General features: G+C 43.0%; 1 protein-coding gene across 3 annotated transcripts in view; it reads right to left on the minus strand.

The window, feature by feature from the left end:
- GLT1D1 (glycosyltransferase 1 domain containing 1) overlaps positions 1 to 14,336 on the minus strand; it is a 135,440-nt gene extending 121,104 nt beyond the window's left edge. Inside the window, exon 1 of one of the 3 annotated variants that reach the window (XM_056533636.1) lies at positions 14,072 to 14,333. In XM_056533636.1, coding sequence (XP_056389611.1) covers positions 14,072 to 14,139 — 68 coding nt within the window. In that variant the 5' untranslated portion in view covers positions 14,140 to 14,333. Of the gene's footprint in view, positions 1 to 14,071 lie in introns of all 3 variants that reach the window. The other 2 variants (XM_056533645.1, XM_056533625.1) reach the window with 2 other exon arrangements.
- Positions 14,337 to 19,075: the final 4,739 nt, after the last annotated feature.

Genomic DNA, 19,075 nt, shown 5'->3' on the forward strand with positions numbered 1-19,075 from the left:
GCCATTGAGCTTTTGGTTGGAATAGAAGTTGGAGGCCATGTGCTTTTACAAAGCCCCCGTGGTGCCAGAACAGTGGACCCCCCACACACACACACACGTGACCCCATTTTGGAAAGGACACCCCTAACAGAATTTAATAAGAGGTGCAATGAGTATTTACACCCACTGGTGTTTGGCAGATCTTTGGAACAGTGGGCTTTGCAAATAAAACATTTTCATTTTCATTTTGATGGACCACTGTTCCAAAACTCTGTCAGACACCTGTGGGGTGTAAATGCTCACTGCACCCCTCATTACATTCCGTGAGGGGTGTAGTTTACAAAATGGGGTCACATGTGGGGGGTCCACTGTTCTGACACCATGGGGGCTTTGTAAACACACATGGCCTTCAATTTCGGAAACATTCTCTCTCCAAAAGCCCAATGGCGCTCCTTCTCTTCTGAGCATTGTAGTGCGCCCGCAGAGCACTTTACATCCACATATGGGGTATTTCCATGCTCAGAAGAAATGGGTTTACAAATTTTGGGGGGCTTTATTCCTATTTTCCCTTCTGAAAATGAAAATTGTAGAGTAACACCAGCATTTTAGTGAAAAACTTTTTTTTCTTCATTTTCGCATCCAACTTTAACCTCTTCAGGACATAGGGCGTATGGATACGCCCTGCATTCCGAGTCCTTAAGGACTGAGGGCGTATCCATACGCCCGTGGGAATTCCGGTCCCCACCGCTAGCCGGTTGGGGACCGGAGCCGGATGCCTGCTGAAATCGTTCAGCAGGCATCCCGGCAGATCGCCCAGGGGGGTCATTATACCCCCATGTCGGCGATGGCCGCAGACATTTCAGTCCAGCGATCTGCGGCGATTCCGGGTCAATCGGGTCTCCAGTGACCCTGTGACCCGGAATTAATGGCTGATCGGGGCCGTCTCTGACGGCCCCGAACAGCCAGAGCCTGCAGGGGCGAGGTGGCACTGGTGATCACCAGTGCCACCTCACGATCGCCCTGATTCGTCGGCCAGATTACCGGCCGACCAATCAGGGCGCCTGCTGCGGGTGTCACTCCCGCAACCCGTAGTTGTGGGGGGTCCACTGTTCTGACACCATGGGGGCTTTGTAAACACACATGGCCTTCAATTTCGGAAACATTCTCTCTCCAAAAGCCCAATGGCGCTCCTTCTCTTCTGAGCATTGTAGTGCGCCCGCAGAGCACTTTACATCCACATATGGGGTATTTCCATGCTCAGAAGAAATGGGTTTACAAATTTTGGGGGGCTTTATTCCTATTTTCCCTTCTGAAAATGAAAATTGTAGAGTAACACCAGCATTTTAGTGAAAAACTTTTTTTTCTTCATTTTCGCATCCAACTTTAACCTCTTCAGGACATAGGGCGTATGGATACGCCCTGCATTCCGAGTCCTTAAGGACTGAGGGCGTATCCATACGCCCGTGGGAATTCCGGTCCCCACCGCTAGCCGGTTGGGGACCGGAGCCGGATGCCTGCTGAAATCGTTCAGCAGGCATCCCGGCAGATCGCCCAGGGGGGTCATTATGCCCCCATGTCGGCGATGGCCGCAGACATTTCAGTCCAGCGATCTGCGGCGATTCCGGGTCAATCGGGTCTCCAGTGACCCTGTGACCCGGAATTAATGGCTGATCGGGGCCGTCTCTGACGGCCCCGAACAGCCAGAGCCTGCAGGGGCGAGGTGGCACTGGTGAGCACCAGTGCCACCTCACGATCGCCCTGATTCGTCGGCCAGATTACCGGCCGACCAATCAGGGCGCCTGCTGCGGGTGTCACTCCCGCAACCCGTTCCGCCCCTCTTCCGGAGGACGTGAGCGGGTGTGGGACGGGTCCCCGATCCCCGGCGTCAATGTTGGGATCGGGGCCCCAGGAGCAGCGGCAGCGACGAAGAGGGACTGACCTGCGCGTCGTGGATCATTGGAGGTGAGTGACAGCCTCCTGCTGTTGCTTAGCAACAGCTCCCAGCATGCAAAAAGGTCATGCTGGGAGCTGTAGTTATGCAACAGCAGGAGGCAGACCACCACAACTCCCAGCATTCCCTTATGGGCATGCTGGGACTTATGGTTTTGCAACAGCTGGAGGCACATTTTTTCTATGGAAAAGTGTACCTTCAGCTGTTGTATAACTACAACTCCCAGCTTGCACAAACAGCTAAAGTGCATGCTGGGAATTGTAGTGGTGCATCTGCTGGTTGCATAACTACAACTCCCAGCATGCCCGTTGGCTGTCGGTGACTGCTGAGAGTTGTAGTTTTGAAACAGCTGAATGCACACTGGTTGTGTTTTTTACCTAACTCAGTGTTTCACGACCGGTGTGCCTCCAGCTGTTGCAAACTCCAACTCTCAGCAGTCAATGTACACCATGCACCGTACATGCTGGGAGTTGTAGTTTTGCAACAGCTGGAGGCACACTGGTTGTGAAACACCGAGTTAGGTCATAAAATCAGTGATACATAACCAGTGTGCCTACAGCTGTTGCAAAACTAAAACTCTCAGCATGTACAGTCTGTCAGCGCATGCTGGGAGTTGTAGTTTTGCAACAGATGGATGTCTCCCCCCCCTCCCCCCAATGTGAATGTACAGGGTACATTCACATGGGCGGAGGTTTACAGCAAGTATCTGGCTGCAAGTTTGAGCTGCGGCAAATTACTGTGAACCCCCGCCCGTGCGACTGTACCCTAAAAACACTACACTACACTAACAAAAATTAAGATAAAAAAGTAAAAAAACACTACATATACACATACCCCTACACAGCCCCCCTCCCCAATAAAAATGAAAGCGTCTGGTACGCCACTGTTTCCAAAATGGAGCCTCCAGCTGTTGCAAAACAACAACTCCCAGTATTGTCGGACAGCCGTTGACTGTCCAGGCATGCTGGGAGTTTTGCAACAGCTGGAGGCTCCCTGTTTGGGAATCACATGCGTAGAATTCCCCTATGTCCACCCCTATGCAAGTCCCTAATTTAGGCCTCAAATGCGCATGGCGCTCTCACTTTGGAGCCCTGTCGTATTTCAAGGCAACAGTTAGGGGTCACATATGGGGTATCGCCGTACTCGGGAGAAATTGTGTTACAAATTTTGGGGGGTATTTTCTGCTTTTACCCTTTTAAAAAATGTAAAATTTTGGGGAAAACAAGCATTTTAGGTAAATTTTTTTTTTTTTTTTTTTTTACATATGCAAAAGTCGTGAAACACCTGTGGGGTATAAAGGTTCACTTAACCCCTTGTTACGTTCCCCGAGGGGTCTAGTTTCCAAAATGGTATGCCATGCCATTTTTTTTGCTGTCCTGGCACCATAGGGGCTTCCTAAATGCGGCATGCACCCAGAGCTAAATTTGCTTTCAAAAAGCCAAATGTGACTCCTTCTCTTCCGAGACCTGTAGTGCGCCAGCAGAACACTTTTCTCCCCCATATGGCATGTTTTCTGAATCGGGAGAAATTGGGCTTAAAATTTTTATGGGTATTTTCTGCTATTACCCTTTTTAAAAATGTAAAATTTTTGGGAAAACAAGCATTTTAGGTAAAAATTATTATTATTTTTTTACATTTGCAAAAGTCGTGAAACACCTGTGGGGTATAAAGGCTCACTTTATCCCATGTTACATTCCCCGAGGGGTCTAGTTTCCAAAATGGTATGCCATGTGGTTTTTTTTTTTTGCTGTTCTGGCACAATGCAACATGCCCCCCAAAAACCATTTCAGAAAAACGTACTCTCCAAATTCCCCTTGTCGCTCCTTCCATTCTGAGCCCTCTACTGCGCCCGCCGAACACTTTACATAGACATATAAGGTATGTGCTTACTCGAGAGAAATTGGGCTACAAATACAAGTAAAACTTTTCTCCTTTTACCCCTTGTAAAAATGCAAAAATTGGGTCTACAAGAACATGTGAGTGTAAAAAATGAAGATTGGGAATTTTCTCCTTCACTTTGCTGCTATTTGTGTGAAACACCTAAAGGGTTAAAACACTGACTGAATGTCATTTTGAATACTTTGGGGGGTGTAGTTTTTATAATGGGGTCATTTATGGGGTATTTCTAATATGAAGACCCTTTAAATCCACTTCAAACCTGAACTGGTCCCTGAAAAATATCGAGTTTGAAAATTTTGTGAAAAATCGGAAAATTGCTGCTGAACTTTGAAGCCCTCTGGTGTCTTCCAAAAGTAAAAACGTGTCAATTTTATGATGCAAAGATAAAGTAGACATATTGTAAATGTGAACCAAAAAAAATGTATTCGTAATATCCATTTTCCTTACAAGCAGAAAGCTTCAAAGTTAGAAAAATGCAAAATTTTCTAATATTTCATAAAATTTACGGATTTTTCACCAAGAAAGGATGCAAGTATCGACAAAAATTTACCACTATGTTAAAGTAGAATATGTCACGAAAAAACAATCTCAGAATCAGAATGATAACTAAAAGCATCCCAGAGTTATTAATGTTTAAAGTGACAGTGGTCAGATGTGCAAAAAATGCTCCGGTCCTTAAGGCCAAAGTGGGCTTGGTCCTGAAGGGGTTAAGGAAAATTTGTCAAACACCTTTGGGGTGTTAAGCCTCACTATACCCCTTGTTACATTCCGTGAGGGGTGTAGTTTACAAAATGGTGTCACACGTGGGTATTAATTTTTTTGCGTTTATGTCAGAACCGCTGTAAAATCAGCCACCCCTGTGCAAATCACCAATTTAGGCCTCAAATGTACATAGTGCACTCTCACTCCTGAGCCTGGTTGTGTGCCCGCAGAGCATTTTACATCCAAATATGGGGTATTTCCGTAAAAATTTTGGGGGTCTTTTTTCCCTTTTCCCTTTTGTGAAAATCAAAAAGTATGGGGCAATACCAGCATGTTAGTGTAAAATTTTTTATTTGTAACGTAATTTCTCCCGAGTGAGGAAATACCCCATATGTGTCCCTAAACTGTTTCCTTGAAATACTAAAAGGCTCCAAAGCGAGAAAGCACCATGCACATTTGATGCCTATATTGGGGATTTGCATCCGCCACCAAAATACCCTACGGCAGCGTTTCCCAAACAGGGTTTCTCCAGCTGTTGCAAAACTCCCAGCAGGCCTTGACAGTCAGTGGCTGTCCGGCAATACTGGGAGTTGTTGTTTTTCAACAGCTGGAAACAGTTTTGGTAACAGTGCCGTACAAGACGCTTTTTTATTTTTATTGGGGGGGGGGGTGTAAGGGTGTGTATATGTAGTGTTTTACTTTTTATTTTGTGTAGGTGTAGTGTAGTGTTTTTAGGGTACATTCACACGGTCAGTGGTTTACAGTGAATTTGAGCTGCGGCGGAAAATTTGCCGCATCTCAAACTTGCAGGAGAAAACTGGCTGTAAACCCCCGACCGTGTGAATGTACCCTGTACATTCACATGGGAGGGCTGAGGGGCAAACCTTCAGCTGTTGCAAGACTAGAACTCCCAGCATACACTGACATACCATACATGCTGGGATTTGTAGTTATGCAACAGGTGGAGACACATTGGTTGCAAAACACTGAGTTTGTTACTTAACTAAGTGTTGCAAAACTACAAAGTGTAACACAGAGTTTGTTACTTAACAAACTGTTGCAAAACTACAACTCCCAGCATGCACAGTATCTCAGTGCATGCTGGGAGTTGTATTTTTGCAAAAGCTGGAGGCGCACTGGTTGCGAAACACTGAGTTAAGTAACAAACTCTGTTTCGCAAACCAATGTGCCTCCAGCTGTTGCGAAACTACTACTCTCAGCATGCATTGACAACCGAAGGGCATGCTGGGAGTTGTAGTTATGCAACAGCTGGAGGCACACTGGTTGCAAAACACAGAGTTTGTTACTTAACTCAGTGTTTCTCAACCAGTGTGCCTCCAGCTGTTGCAAAACTACAACTCCCAGCATGTACGGTCTCTCAGTGCATGCTAGGAGTTGTATTTTTGTAACAGTTGGAGAAACACTGGTTGCGAAACACTGAGTTAGGACACAAACTCTGTTTCACAACCAGTGTGCCTTCAGCTGTTGCAAAACTACAACTCTCAGCATGCATTGACAGCCGAAGGGCATGCTCAGAGTTGTAGTTTTGCAATAGCTGGAGGCATACTGCTACAACTCCCAGCATGCCCTTCGGCTGTATGTGCATGCTGGGAGTTGTAGTTATGACAGCTGGAGGCACATTTCTTCAAAGAAAAAATGTGCCTCCTGCTGTTGCATAACTACAACTTGAATTTGAACTACAACAGAATTTGTGCGGAACTGAAAAAATGTTGTAGTGTGAACGCCAGTGTGGGGAACGGTTTCTTGGCACCCGATACCTGTGCATGGCCATTTGGAGAATAGGATTTCTCTAGGACATACCGTACTTTGTTTGAGAAAACCATTATCAAATACAATTGAGGACATGTACAGGGCATGTGGTGAATACACTGATTTATTGCTTATTTTTTGTGTTACAGGGGTACTCCATGATTTAAAAATATTGGGGGAGATTTACCAAAATTGACCAGTTGGCCATAGCAACCAATCAGATCACTATGGTTTTTTAGAGGCCTTTTTAAAAATGAAAGAAGCGATCTGATTGGTTGCTATGGGCAACTGGTCAATTTTGGTAAATCTCCCCCAATATTTTTAAATCATGGAGTACCCCTGTAACACAAAAAATGGTCAACTGGTCAACTTTTCCTCTGCACAGGTTTTGATAAATCATTTCTGTCCTTATTCCTGACTGATTGCTGGGGGAGTGCAAACCCTTTTAAATGCTGAAGTACCCCTTTAACAGTGTTGCCTCCCCTTTCAGGACCCCCCTCCCCCATTTTTAAAGGGGTACTCCGGTGGAAACCTTTTATTTTTTTATTTTTTTTTATCAACTGGTGCCAGAAAGTTAAACAGATTTGTAAAGGATTTCTATTAAAAAATCTTTATCCTTCCAGTATTTATTAGCTGCTGAATACTACAGAGGAAATTCTTTTCTTTTTGGAACACAGTGCTCTCTGTTGACATCTCTGTCCACTTTAGAAACTGTCCAGAGTAGGAGAAAATACCCATAGCAAACATATGCTGCTCTGGTCAGTTCCTAAAATGGACCGAGATGTCAGCAGAGAGCTCTGTGTTCCAAAAAGAAAAGAATTTCCTCTGTAGTATTCAGCAGCTAATAAATACTGGAAGGATTAAGATTTTTTTAATAGAAGTCATTTACAAATCTGTTTAACTTTCTGGCACCAGTTGATTTAAAAAAAAAAAAAAAAAAAGGTTTCCACCGGAGTACCCCTTTAAGTGATATTGATGAGTGACTACAGAGAGTCTCTCCCACTTTATCTGCACATTAAAAGTACAGCCATGGAATGGTATGTGTCAACTATGTTGTTTCAGAAAGTTGATCACAGATGGTCTTAGTTGCTGTACCTCCAGTGATCAGCGAATTTTCAGGGGACACTTCTAACAAAAAGCCATTTTTCCAACCAGGGTGCCTACAGATGTTGCAAAACTACAACTCCCAGCATGCCCGGACAGCCTTTGGCTGTCCGGGCATGCTGGGAGTTGTAGTTTTGCAACACCTGGAGGCGCACTAGTCTAGAGCAAAGGAGCCCTTTAATTCCCTGAGCTATCAGCCCTTCTATTACATGTAAGTAGGGTGCCTTTTATCTCTAGTACACACAGTAACACAAGGACAGGTACTGCACAGATCTCCATACATCCAGTATGAAAGGGGAAGTTACTGGGTGAACTCAACACACACTGGCGCTGCTGACGTGGATCGCCAAACCAGTTACACAAACATTCCGAAGATAAGGTTAAGGAAATGAGAACAACATCACTCTTTAAGTAACACAAGAGTATATTCTATAGTGTATTGATTATTATTATCATCATTATATTATTATTATTAACCAAACATGAATCAGTAAAGACATTTACTCCTAAAAAGTGACTTTTTTTATTTACTTTATTTTTTACTAAAACAGTGTTCTCTTACATACGGCTTTCAGGCTATTGGGTAGCAACTACAGTTCTAAGCATGTCCTAGCAACCGGCACTTGTCAGGGTATGCTTGCTAGGAGTTGTAGTTTCTCAACAGCTTAAAGGGGTACTCGCGTGAAAAAAAATTTTTTTTTTTTTTTTTTTTTTTAAATCAACTGGTACCAGAAAGTTAAACAGATTTGTAAATTGCTTCTATTAAAAAAATCTTAATCCTTCCAGTACTTTTTAGGGGCTGTATACTACAGAGGAAATGCTTTTCTTTTTAGATTTCTCTGATGTCATGACCACAGTGCTCTCTGCTGACCTCTGCTGTCCATTTTAGGAACTGTCCAGAGCAGCATAGGTTTGCTATGGGGATGCTCTCCTGCTCTGGACAGTTCCTAAAATGGACAGCAGAGGTGAGCAGAGAGCACTGTGGTTGTGACATCAGAGAAATCCAAAAATAAAAGCATTTCCTCTTTAGTATACAGCTCCTCAAAAGTACTGGAAGGATTAAGTTTTTTTTTAATAGAAGTCATTTACAAATCTGTTTAACTTTCTGGCACCAGTTGATTTAAAAAAAAAAAATTTTTCACAGCAATACCCCTTTAAGGGTACACTCACACGAGCGGGTTCACAGCATACTTTACGCTGCGGATATTCCGCTGAAGGACCCTCTGTATTCTGCCTTCATATGTGCCTGCTCGTACAGACAATACGCCGATACGTGCAGACACACTGAAACTATGTGCAAGGCGCCGCGCATGCGCGGTGTACTCGCACACATCGCGACCGCTCCCCCTGCTCAATGAGCCAAGCCGAGAGCTGCCGCGATATGCGAGTATACTGCGCATGCGCACGGGGACTAGCACATTGCACTGTGTCTGCTCGTAGCGTCGTATTGCCAATATGAGCAGGCACATGTGAAGGCAGAATACAGAGGGTCCTTCAGCGGCGGATCCGCAGCTAAATCCGCTGCAAAAATCCGCTCGTGTGAACATACCCTAAAAGGGTATTCCAGGAATTTTTCTTTCAAAGACAGCGCCCTCCTTGTCTCCAGGTTGTGTGTGGTTCTGCAGCTCAGTTCCATTGAAGTGAAAAGAGACAAGTTGTAATATCACACCCAAAGTTGAGACAAGGAGGGCGCTGTCTTTGATTCCTGCAATACCCCTTTAAACAGGCGCTGCTGTTTCAACAAACTTTGCATAGATCAATAGTACAAGCTAACATAAGAAACTTTGTAATATAGCATAAGGGAAAACAAACTGTTATCAAGTTTCCTCCCTCCCTACTAAACTGTCTTTCACTCTGAAACATCAGCTCAATTTTGTCCAGTATTTAAATCCATCACTTAAAGGGTTATGTATTGCTGCTTCCATGAATCCTCTGGATTTGAAGAGAGACTGGGTGTGGTGTCTGATCGCTGCATCTGTTCATCTAATTAGGCTGCTAGTACCGGAGTTTACCCAGGTGAACTCAGACTTATAGGCTACATTCACACTACAGAACCTCCACTCGGACATAACCTACAAAATCTTTTTTCTCAGCCAACTGTCAAGGAGGCAATGGGAGGCAACTCCAAGGCAGGAATTTATCAAAACCTGCGAAGGGGAAGAGTGGTGCAGTTGCTTATAGCTGATTGTTTCTTTCATTTTTAAAAAGGCCTCTGAAAAATAAAAAGCCATCTGATTGGTTGCTTTGGGCAACTGCTCCACTTTTCCCCTGCATAAGTTTTGATAAATCCCTCCCCAAGTACCACTGTCTTCTCGCTTAACCTCGCCTCTGGTCACCTACTGGGCCCTGACATAAGCCAAGGAAGTGCTGGGAGGGGAGGGTGAGCGAGGAGGCATGCCAGGCGCTGGCCCCAGCTCTAATCCTCACTGCACACACAGGGCTGCCGCATGTCGCCCTGTGTCCCCCCCCCCCATGTATTTCTATGGGAGAGCCAGAAATACAAGAACACTGTATCTTCGGTTCTCCCAAAGAGATGCAGAAAAATAAGAAAGTTATAGGGGTCAGAATAGGACAATTCTAAGCACACTAATTTTGGTGGATGTAGTTATAATTTTAAGTAGTAAAATAAAACCTACATAGTTGGGTATCCTTGTAACCGTATGGACCTACAGAATAAATATAAGGTGTCATTTTTACCGAAAAGTGCACTGCGTAGAAAAGAAAACTCCCAAAAGTTACAAAATGGCGTTTTATTTTTTATTTTTTTTGTTTTGCAGTAGATTTTGTTAAGAAATTATGTAATTACAAAGTTCATTTAGTGACGCAAAAAACAAGTCCTCATATGGGTCTGTAGGTGCAAAACTGAAAGCAGCATGATTTCTAGAAAGGGAGGAGGAAAAAACTAAAGTGCAAAAACAAAAACTGGCCTGGTCCTTAACTTCTTAAGGACTGAGGGCGTATGGATACGTCCGTGGGAATTCCGGTCCCCGCTGCTCGCCGGTCGGGGACCGGACCGGGATGCTTGCTCATATCGTTCAGCAGGCATCCCGGGATATCGCCCAGGGGGGTCCTGAGAACCCCCCCCCCCCCCATATGTCGGCGATCGCGGCAAATCGCAGATCAATTCAGATTCGTGATTTGTCACTATTCCGGGCTGATCGGGTCCCTGGTGACCCGATCGCCCAGAAAATAGGGATGATCGGAGCTGTCAGTGACAGCCCCGATCATCCTAAGGGATAGGAGCGAGGTTGCAGTGGTGCCACCCCCTCCTATCCCCTGCCATTAGTCCATTACCATGGAAACCCCCTGCACTGCCCACCCCTGTATGTCGGGCAGAACAGGGGGGAGAAGATGGCGGCCGGTACCTGGGGAGAAGATGCGGTGGACACCGCTTATCATCGTGGCATCGGCGGAGATCAGTGGCGGAGGTAGGGAGGTGATGGCAAGGAGCCTCAAGGAATGTGGCAGTAAAGAGATCTTTACTGCTGCCTTCTAGTGGTTGCCAAACTGCAACTCCCAGCATGCCAAAGGCTCATTTCTGCATAAAAACAAAATTCCCCAAAAAGTTGATTTTTTTTTTTTTTTTTTTTTTTGGCTGTTTCAGCTAATAAATATTTTTTTTGAGTTAGGTCGTAGACTTTGGTGATGTCCTTACAAAGTACAATTGGTCCTGCATAAAACAAATCAGAATAAACTTATATAGTCCTGTAGATGGAAAGAGTTCTCTTCGAAGGTGATGTGGAAAAAGCAAAAATGAAAGGGGCTAACCCATTCTAATGATCAGCCATAGACCACTACACCTATCATAGCTACTGATCAGCCATAGACCACTACACCTATCATAGCTACTGATCAGCCATAGACCACTACACCTATCATAGCTACTGATCAGCCATAGACCACTACACCTATCATAGCTACTGATCAGCCATAGACCACTACACCTATCATAGCTACTGATCAGCCATAGACCACTACACCTATCATAGCTACTGATCAGCCATAGACTACACCTATCATAGCTAGTGATCAGCCATAGACTACTACACCTATCATAGCTAGTGATCAGCCATAGACCACTACACCTATCATAGCTACTGATCAGCCATAGACCACTACACCTATCATAGCTACTGATCAGCCATAGACTACACCTATCATAGCTAGTGATCAGCCATAGACTACTACACCTATCATAGCTAGTGATCAGCCATAGACCACTACACCTATCATAGCTACTGATCAGCCATAGACCACTACACCTATCATAGCTACTGATCAGCCATAGACTACACCTATCATAGCTAGTGATCAGCCATAGACTACTACACCTATCATAGCTACTGATCAGCCATAGACTACTACACCTATCATAGCTACTGATCAGCCATAGACTACTACACCTATCATAGCTAGTGATCAGCCATAGACTACTACACCTATCATAGCTACTGATCAGCCATAGACTACTACACCTATCATAGCTACTGATCAGCCATAGACTACTACACCTATCATAGCTAGTGATCAGCCATAGACTACTACACCTATCATAGCTACTGATCAGCCATAGACTACTACACCTATCATAGCTAGTGATCAGCCATAGACCACTACACCTATCATAGCTACTGATCAGCCATAGACCACTACACCTATCATAGCTAGTGATCAGCCATATACTACTACACCTATCATAGCTACTGATCAGCCATAGACTACTACCCCTATCATAGCTACTGATCAGCCATAGACTACTACACCTATCATAGCTAGTGATCAGCCATAGACCACTACACCTATCTTAGCTACTGATCAGCCATAGACCACTACACCTATCATAGCTAGTGATCAGCCATAGACTACACCTATCATAGCTAGTGATCAGCCATAGACTACTACACCTATCATAGCTACTGATCAGCCATAGACTACTACACCTATCATAGCTACTGATCAGCCATAGACTACTACACCTATCATAGCTACTGATCAGCCATAGACTACTACACCTATCATAGCTAGTGATCAGCCATAGACTACTACACCTATCATAGCTACTGATCAGCCATAGACTACTACACCTATCATAGCTACTGATCAGCCATAGACTACTACACCTATCATAGCTAGTGATCAGCCATAGGCTACTACACCTATCATAGCTAGTGATCAGCCATAGGCTACTACACCTATCATAGCTAGTGATCAGCCATAGACTACTTCCCCTATCATAGCTACTGATCAGCCATAGACTACTACACCTATCATAGCTAGTGATCAGCCATAGACTACTACACCTATCATAGCTACTGATCAGCCATAGACTACTACACCTATCATAGCTAGTGATCAGCCATAAACCACTACACCTATCATAGCTACTGATCAGCCATAGACCACTACACCTATCATAGCTACTGATCAGCCATAGACTACTACACCTATCATAGCTAGTGATCAGCCATAGACTACTACACCTATCATAGCTAGTGATCAGCCATAGACTACTACACCTATCATAGCTAGTGATCAGCCATAGACTACTACACCTATCATAGCTAGTGATCAGCCATAGACTACTACACCTATCATAGCTACTGATCAGCCATAGACTACTACACCTATCATAGCTACTGATCAGCCATAGACCACTACACCTATCATAGCTACTGATCAGCCATAGACCACTACACCTATCATAGCTACTGATCAGCCATAGACTACTACACCTATCATAGCTACTGATCAGCCATAGACTACTACACCTATCATAGCTACTGATCAGCCATAGACTACTACACCTATCATAGCTACTGATCAGCCATAGACTACTACACCTATCATAGCTAGTGATTAGCCATAGACTACTACACCTATCATAGCTAGTGATCAGCCATAGACTACTACACCTATCATAGCTAGTGATCAGCCATAGACTACTACACCTATCATAGCTAGTGATCAGCCATAGGCTACTACACCTATCATAGCTACTGATCAGCCATAGACCACTACACCTATCATAGCTACTGATCAGCCATAGACTACTACACCTATCATAGCTACTGATCAGCCATAGACTACTACACCTATCATAGCTAGTGATCAGCCATAGACTACTACACCTATCATAGCTAGTGATCAGCCATAGACTACTACACCTATCATAGCTAGTGATCAGCCATAGACTACTACACCTATCATAGCTAGTGATCAGCCATAGACTACTACACCTATCATAGCTAGTGATCAGCCATAGACTAATACACCTATCATAGATAGTGATCAGCCATAGACTACTACACCTATCATAGCTAGTGATCAGCCATAGACTACACCTATCATAGCTAGTGATCAGCCATAGACTACTACACCTATCATAGCTAATGATCAGCCATAGACTACTACACCTATCATAGCTACTGATCAGCCATAGACCACTACACCTATCATAACTACTGATCAGCCATAGACTACTACACCTATCATAGCTGATGATCAGCCATAGACTACTACACCTATCATAGCTACTGATCAGCCATAGACTACTACACCTATCATAGCTAATGATCAGCCATAGACTACTACACCTATCATAGCTAATGATCAGCCATAGACTACTACACCTATCTTACCCCACTGTAGTGATCAGCGGTCACTTACTTGATCCTGTCAGCGGTGGTGGAGTTGCCGGTGTTGGCTCTCAGACAGGCTATGAAGAGGATTTTCATGGCTGACAGCTCACACCCCCCCGGGGGCCTCTGCCTCTCCTATCTCAGGTGTCTCGCAGCTGTCATACACCCGGATCTGCGGCATTAGTGACCCATGCATGACCCACACCCAGGGGTGGAGTACGGGGTACACGGATCACCAGAAGCCTTAACACACGTTGTCCATTGAGATGTACACAATCCCTCACTGAAATGTGCACCCCCAGAAACAGCGCCTGGACACAGAAGTTCCTATATGCATTGTAGGGCTGGTGCAGCTCTGTATGTACAGATATATAAATATCTACTGTATATATATGCTGTATGTACAGATATATAAATATCTACTGTATATATGTGCTGTATGTACAGATATAGAAATATCTACTGTATATTTGTGCTGTATGTACAGATATATAAATATCTACTGTATATATATGCTGTATGTACAGATATATAAATATCTACTGTATATATGTGCTGTATGTACAGATATATAAATATCTACTGTATATTTGTGCTGTATGTACAGATATATAAATATCTACTGTATATATATGCTGTATGTACAGATATATAAATATCTACTGTATATATGTGCTGTATGTACAGATATATAAATATCTACTGTATATATGTGCTGTATGTACAGATATATAAATATCTACTGTATATATGTGCTGTATTTATAGGTATATAAATATCTACTGTATATATGTGCTGTATTTACAGATATAGAAATATCTACTGTATATATGTGCTATATGTACAGATATATAAATATCTACTGTATATATGTGCTGTATTTACAGGTATATAAATATCTACTGTATATATGTGCTGTATGTACAGATATAGAAATATCTACTGTATATATGTGCTGTATGTACAGATATATAAATATCTACTATATATACGTGCTGTATGTATAGATATAGAAATATCTACTGTATATATGTGCTGTATTTACAGGTATATAAATATCTACTGTATATATGTGCTGTATGTACAGATATAGAAATATCTACTGTATATATGTGCTGTATGTACAGATATAGAAATATCTACTGTATATATGTGCTGTATGTACAGATATAGAAATATCTACTGTATATATGTGCTGTATGTACAGATATAGAAATATCTACTGTATATATGTGCTGTATTTACAGATATATAAATATCTACTGTATATTTGTGCTGTATGTACAGATATATAAATATCTACTGTATATATGTGCTGTATTTACAGGTATATAAATATCTACTGTATATATGTGCTGTATGTACAGGTATATAAATATCTACTATATGTGCTGTATGTACAGATATATAAATATCTACTGTATATATGTGCTGTAAGTACAGGTATATAAATATCTACTATATGTGCTGTATATGTACAGATATATAAATATCTACTATATGTGCTGTATGTACAGGTATATAAATATCTACTATATGTGCTGTATGTACAGATATATAAATATCTACTGTATATATGTGCTGTATTTACAGGTATATAAATATCTACTGTATATGTGCTGTATTTACAGGTATATAAATATCTACTATATATTAGGGATCGACCGATATCGTTTTTTTAGGGCCGATACCGATAATCGGTGGAGGTTAGGGCCGATAGCCGATAACTTATACCGATATTCCGGTATAAGTTATCGGCTATTTATCCCCCCGCAACACTGCTGCAGATCATTGATTTAAAGCGGGCGCTTTAAATCAATGCACTGCAGTGGCTTTTGCGGTGCCATAGGCCGCACCTGTCAGGGTAGTCCGGGCCATCCTTCCTTCCTGTAGTGTCCGGCGGCATTCCGGGTGGAGGGTGAACCGGTCCGGGCTGTCTTTCTTCTCCGGGGGTCATCTTCTCCACTCCGGGCAGGCTCTGGCCTAGTAACGCAGCATAGACGCCGCGGCGCAGTGACGCCCGTGCGCAGCGACGCACCTGACGTCACGGCATAGTGGCGTCTATGCAGCGTACTAGGCCGGAGCCTGCCCGGAGTGGAGAAGATGACCCCCGGAGAAGAAGGACAGCCCGGACCGGTTCACCCTACACCCGGAATGCCGCCGGACCCTACAGGAAGGATGGATGGCCCCGACCACCCCCATTACGGGTAAGTTTAATTTTTTTTATTGACTTGGAGGGTGGGGTAGGGGCCCGAACGGTATAGCGGTATGGGCAAAAATCCATACCGGTATACTGCCCAGCACTACGGTGAGGGGTGCGACGCGGTGCGGTGGGTCGGGGGGGGGGGCGGTGCGGTGCGGCTGGTCGGGGGGGGGGGGGCGGTCGCGGGGCGGTGCGGGGGGCTGGGCATTATCGGCTTATCGGCAAAGTAATTGCGGATACCGATAATGCCCAAAATCGTGATTATCGACCGATAATATCGGCCATACCGATAATCGGTCGATCCCTACTATATATATGTGCTGTATGTACGGGTATAGAATTTTCTACTGTATATATATGCTGTATGTACAGATATATAAATATCTACTGTATATATGTGCTGTATTTACAGGTATATAAATATCTACAGTATATATGTGCTGTATGTACAGGTATATAAATATCTACTGTATATTTGTGCTGTATGTACAGATATATAAGTATCTACCGGTATATTTGTGCTGTATCTACAGGTACAGTGGGGATCAAAAGTTTTGGCACCCCAGGTAAAAATGTGTATTGATGTGCATAAAGAAGCCAAGGATACATGGCAAAATTCTCCAAAAGACATCAAATTACAGATTAGACATTCTTATAATATGTCAACAAAAGTTAGATTTTATTTCCATCATTTACACTTTCAAAATAACAGAAAACAAAAAAATGGCGTCTGCAAAAGTTTAGGCACCCTGCAGAGTTAATATCTTGTACTGCCCCCTTTGGCAAGTATCACATTTTGTAAACGCTTTTTGCAGCCAGCCAAGAGTCTTTCAATTCTTGTTTGAGGTATCTTTGCCCATTCTTCCTTACAAAAGTCTTCCAGTTCTTTGAGATTTCTGGGCTGTCTGTCACACACTGCTCTTTTAAGATCTATCCATAGATTTTCAATTATGTTGAGGTCAGGAGATTGTGAAGGCCATGGCAAAACCTTCAGTTTACGCCTCTTGATGTAATCCCCCGTGGATTTTGAGGTGTGTTTACGATCATTATCCATTTGTAGAAGCCATCCTCTCTTTAACTTCAGCTTTTTCACAGATGGCATCAAGTTAGCATCCAAAATTTGCTGAAATTTTATTGAATCCATGACAATTGGACAGAGGTTCTTTTCATTAAATTCTGTTCCCCTTCTTCTCCAAAAGTACCTTTGCTGATTCAGGCCAAAAAGTTAAATTTTTACCTCATCGGTCCACAGAACTTGTTTCCAAAATGCATCAGGCTTGTCTATATGTTCATTTGCAAAGTTCAAACGCTGATTTTTGTGGTGAGGACGTAAAAGAGGTTTTCTTCTGATGACTCTTCCATGAAGACCATATTTGTACAAGTATTTCTTTATAGTGGAATAGTGTTCCACAACTCCAGTGTCTGCCAGATCTTTCTGGAGGGATTGTGCAGTCAAAGATGGGTTTTGAATTGTTTTTCTCTTTTCTCACAATCTTGCGAGCTGTTCTGTCTGATATTTTCTTGGTCTTCCAGATCTTCCTTTAACTTCCACTGTTCCTGATGACTGCCATTTCTTAATTACATTCCAAACAGAGGATATTGACATCTGAAAATGTTTTACTATCTTCTTATAGCCTTCTCCAGCTTTGTGAGCGTCAACTATTTTCAGTTTCAGATTTCTAGACAACTGCTTAGAAGAACCCATGGTGCTGATTGTTGGGGCAAGGTCAGATGAGTCTGGGCATTTAAAACCTTTGAGATTGACATGACCTGGTCTTCCCAGATGATGATTGAGAACAATCCATGACACTGGCAGGTCCCAGCTTTGCAAAGGGGGCAGTGCATGCTATAAATTCTGCAGGGTGCCCAAACATTTGCAGGCGCCATTTTTTTGTTTTCTGTTATTTTGAAAGTGTAAATGATGGAAATAAAATCTAACTTTTCTTGACATATTATAAGAATGTGTAATCTGTAATTTGATGCCTTTTGGAGATTTTTCCATCTTTCCTTGGCTTCTTTATGAACATTAATACAAATTTTTACCTGGGGTGCCCAAACTTTTGATCCCCACTGTGCCTGCAGTGTACTGGAAGTGTTATTGGTAGCAAAATGTCACCACAGTATGCAAACCTTTTATGGCTAAACTAGAGGAGGAGTTCTTATTAATGTGCACAACTCCTACCATATTTCTGTTACATTAATGGTCTGCTCACACTTTAGACAGACTCTGAAGAACAGATGAAGACATTCCATTAAAAAAAAAAAACTTGAACAAGCTCCACCTAACCATCATACTCAGAAGAAGTCTTTCATCTATAGCAAGTGTTAAAATACGCTCTCAGGGTCTATTCACACGTACAGTATTCTGGGCAGATTTGATGCACAGGATTTTCTGCTGCAGATTTCAATGTAAACTCAATGACTGAACACAGCTTCAAATCCTGCACATCAAATCTACTTATCAAATCTGTGCAGCATACTGTAGGTGTGAATAGACCCTAAGGGGGAGATTTATCATAACCTGTCCAGAGTAAAAGTTGCTGAATTGCCCATTGCAACCAATCAGATTGCTTCTTTCATTGTTCAGAGGCCTTTTCAAAAATGAAAGAAGCAATCTTATTGGTTACTATGGGCAACTCAGAAACTTTTCCTCTGGTCAAGTTTTTTTGCTGCACATTTTGCTGCCCATTGACTTCAATAGGTAGCAAAATCTGCTAAAGCAAATCTGCACTAAAAAATGTGCACGTGCAAACGCACCCTGGCGTGGAAATTCAAATTCTGGTGTCCGCAGAAAGAATAGACATGTCTATTCTTTATGTGGACTCTGCA

Source organism: Hyla sarda, chromosome 1 (assembly GCF_029499605.1).
Source record: "Hyla sarda isolate aHylSar1 chromosome 1, aHylSar1.hap1, whole genome shotgun sequence".
Lineage (NCBI taxonomy): Eukaryota > Metazoa > Chordata > Amphibia > Anura > Hylidae > Hyla > Hyla sarda.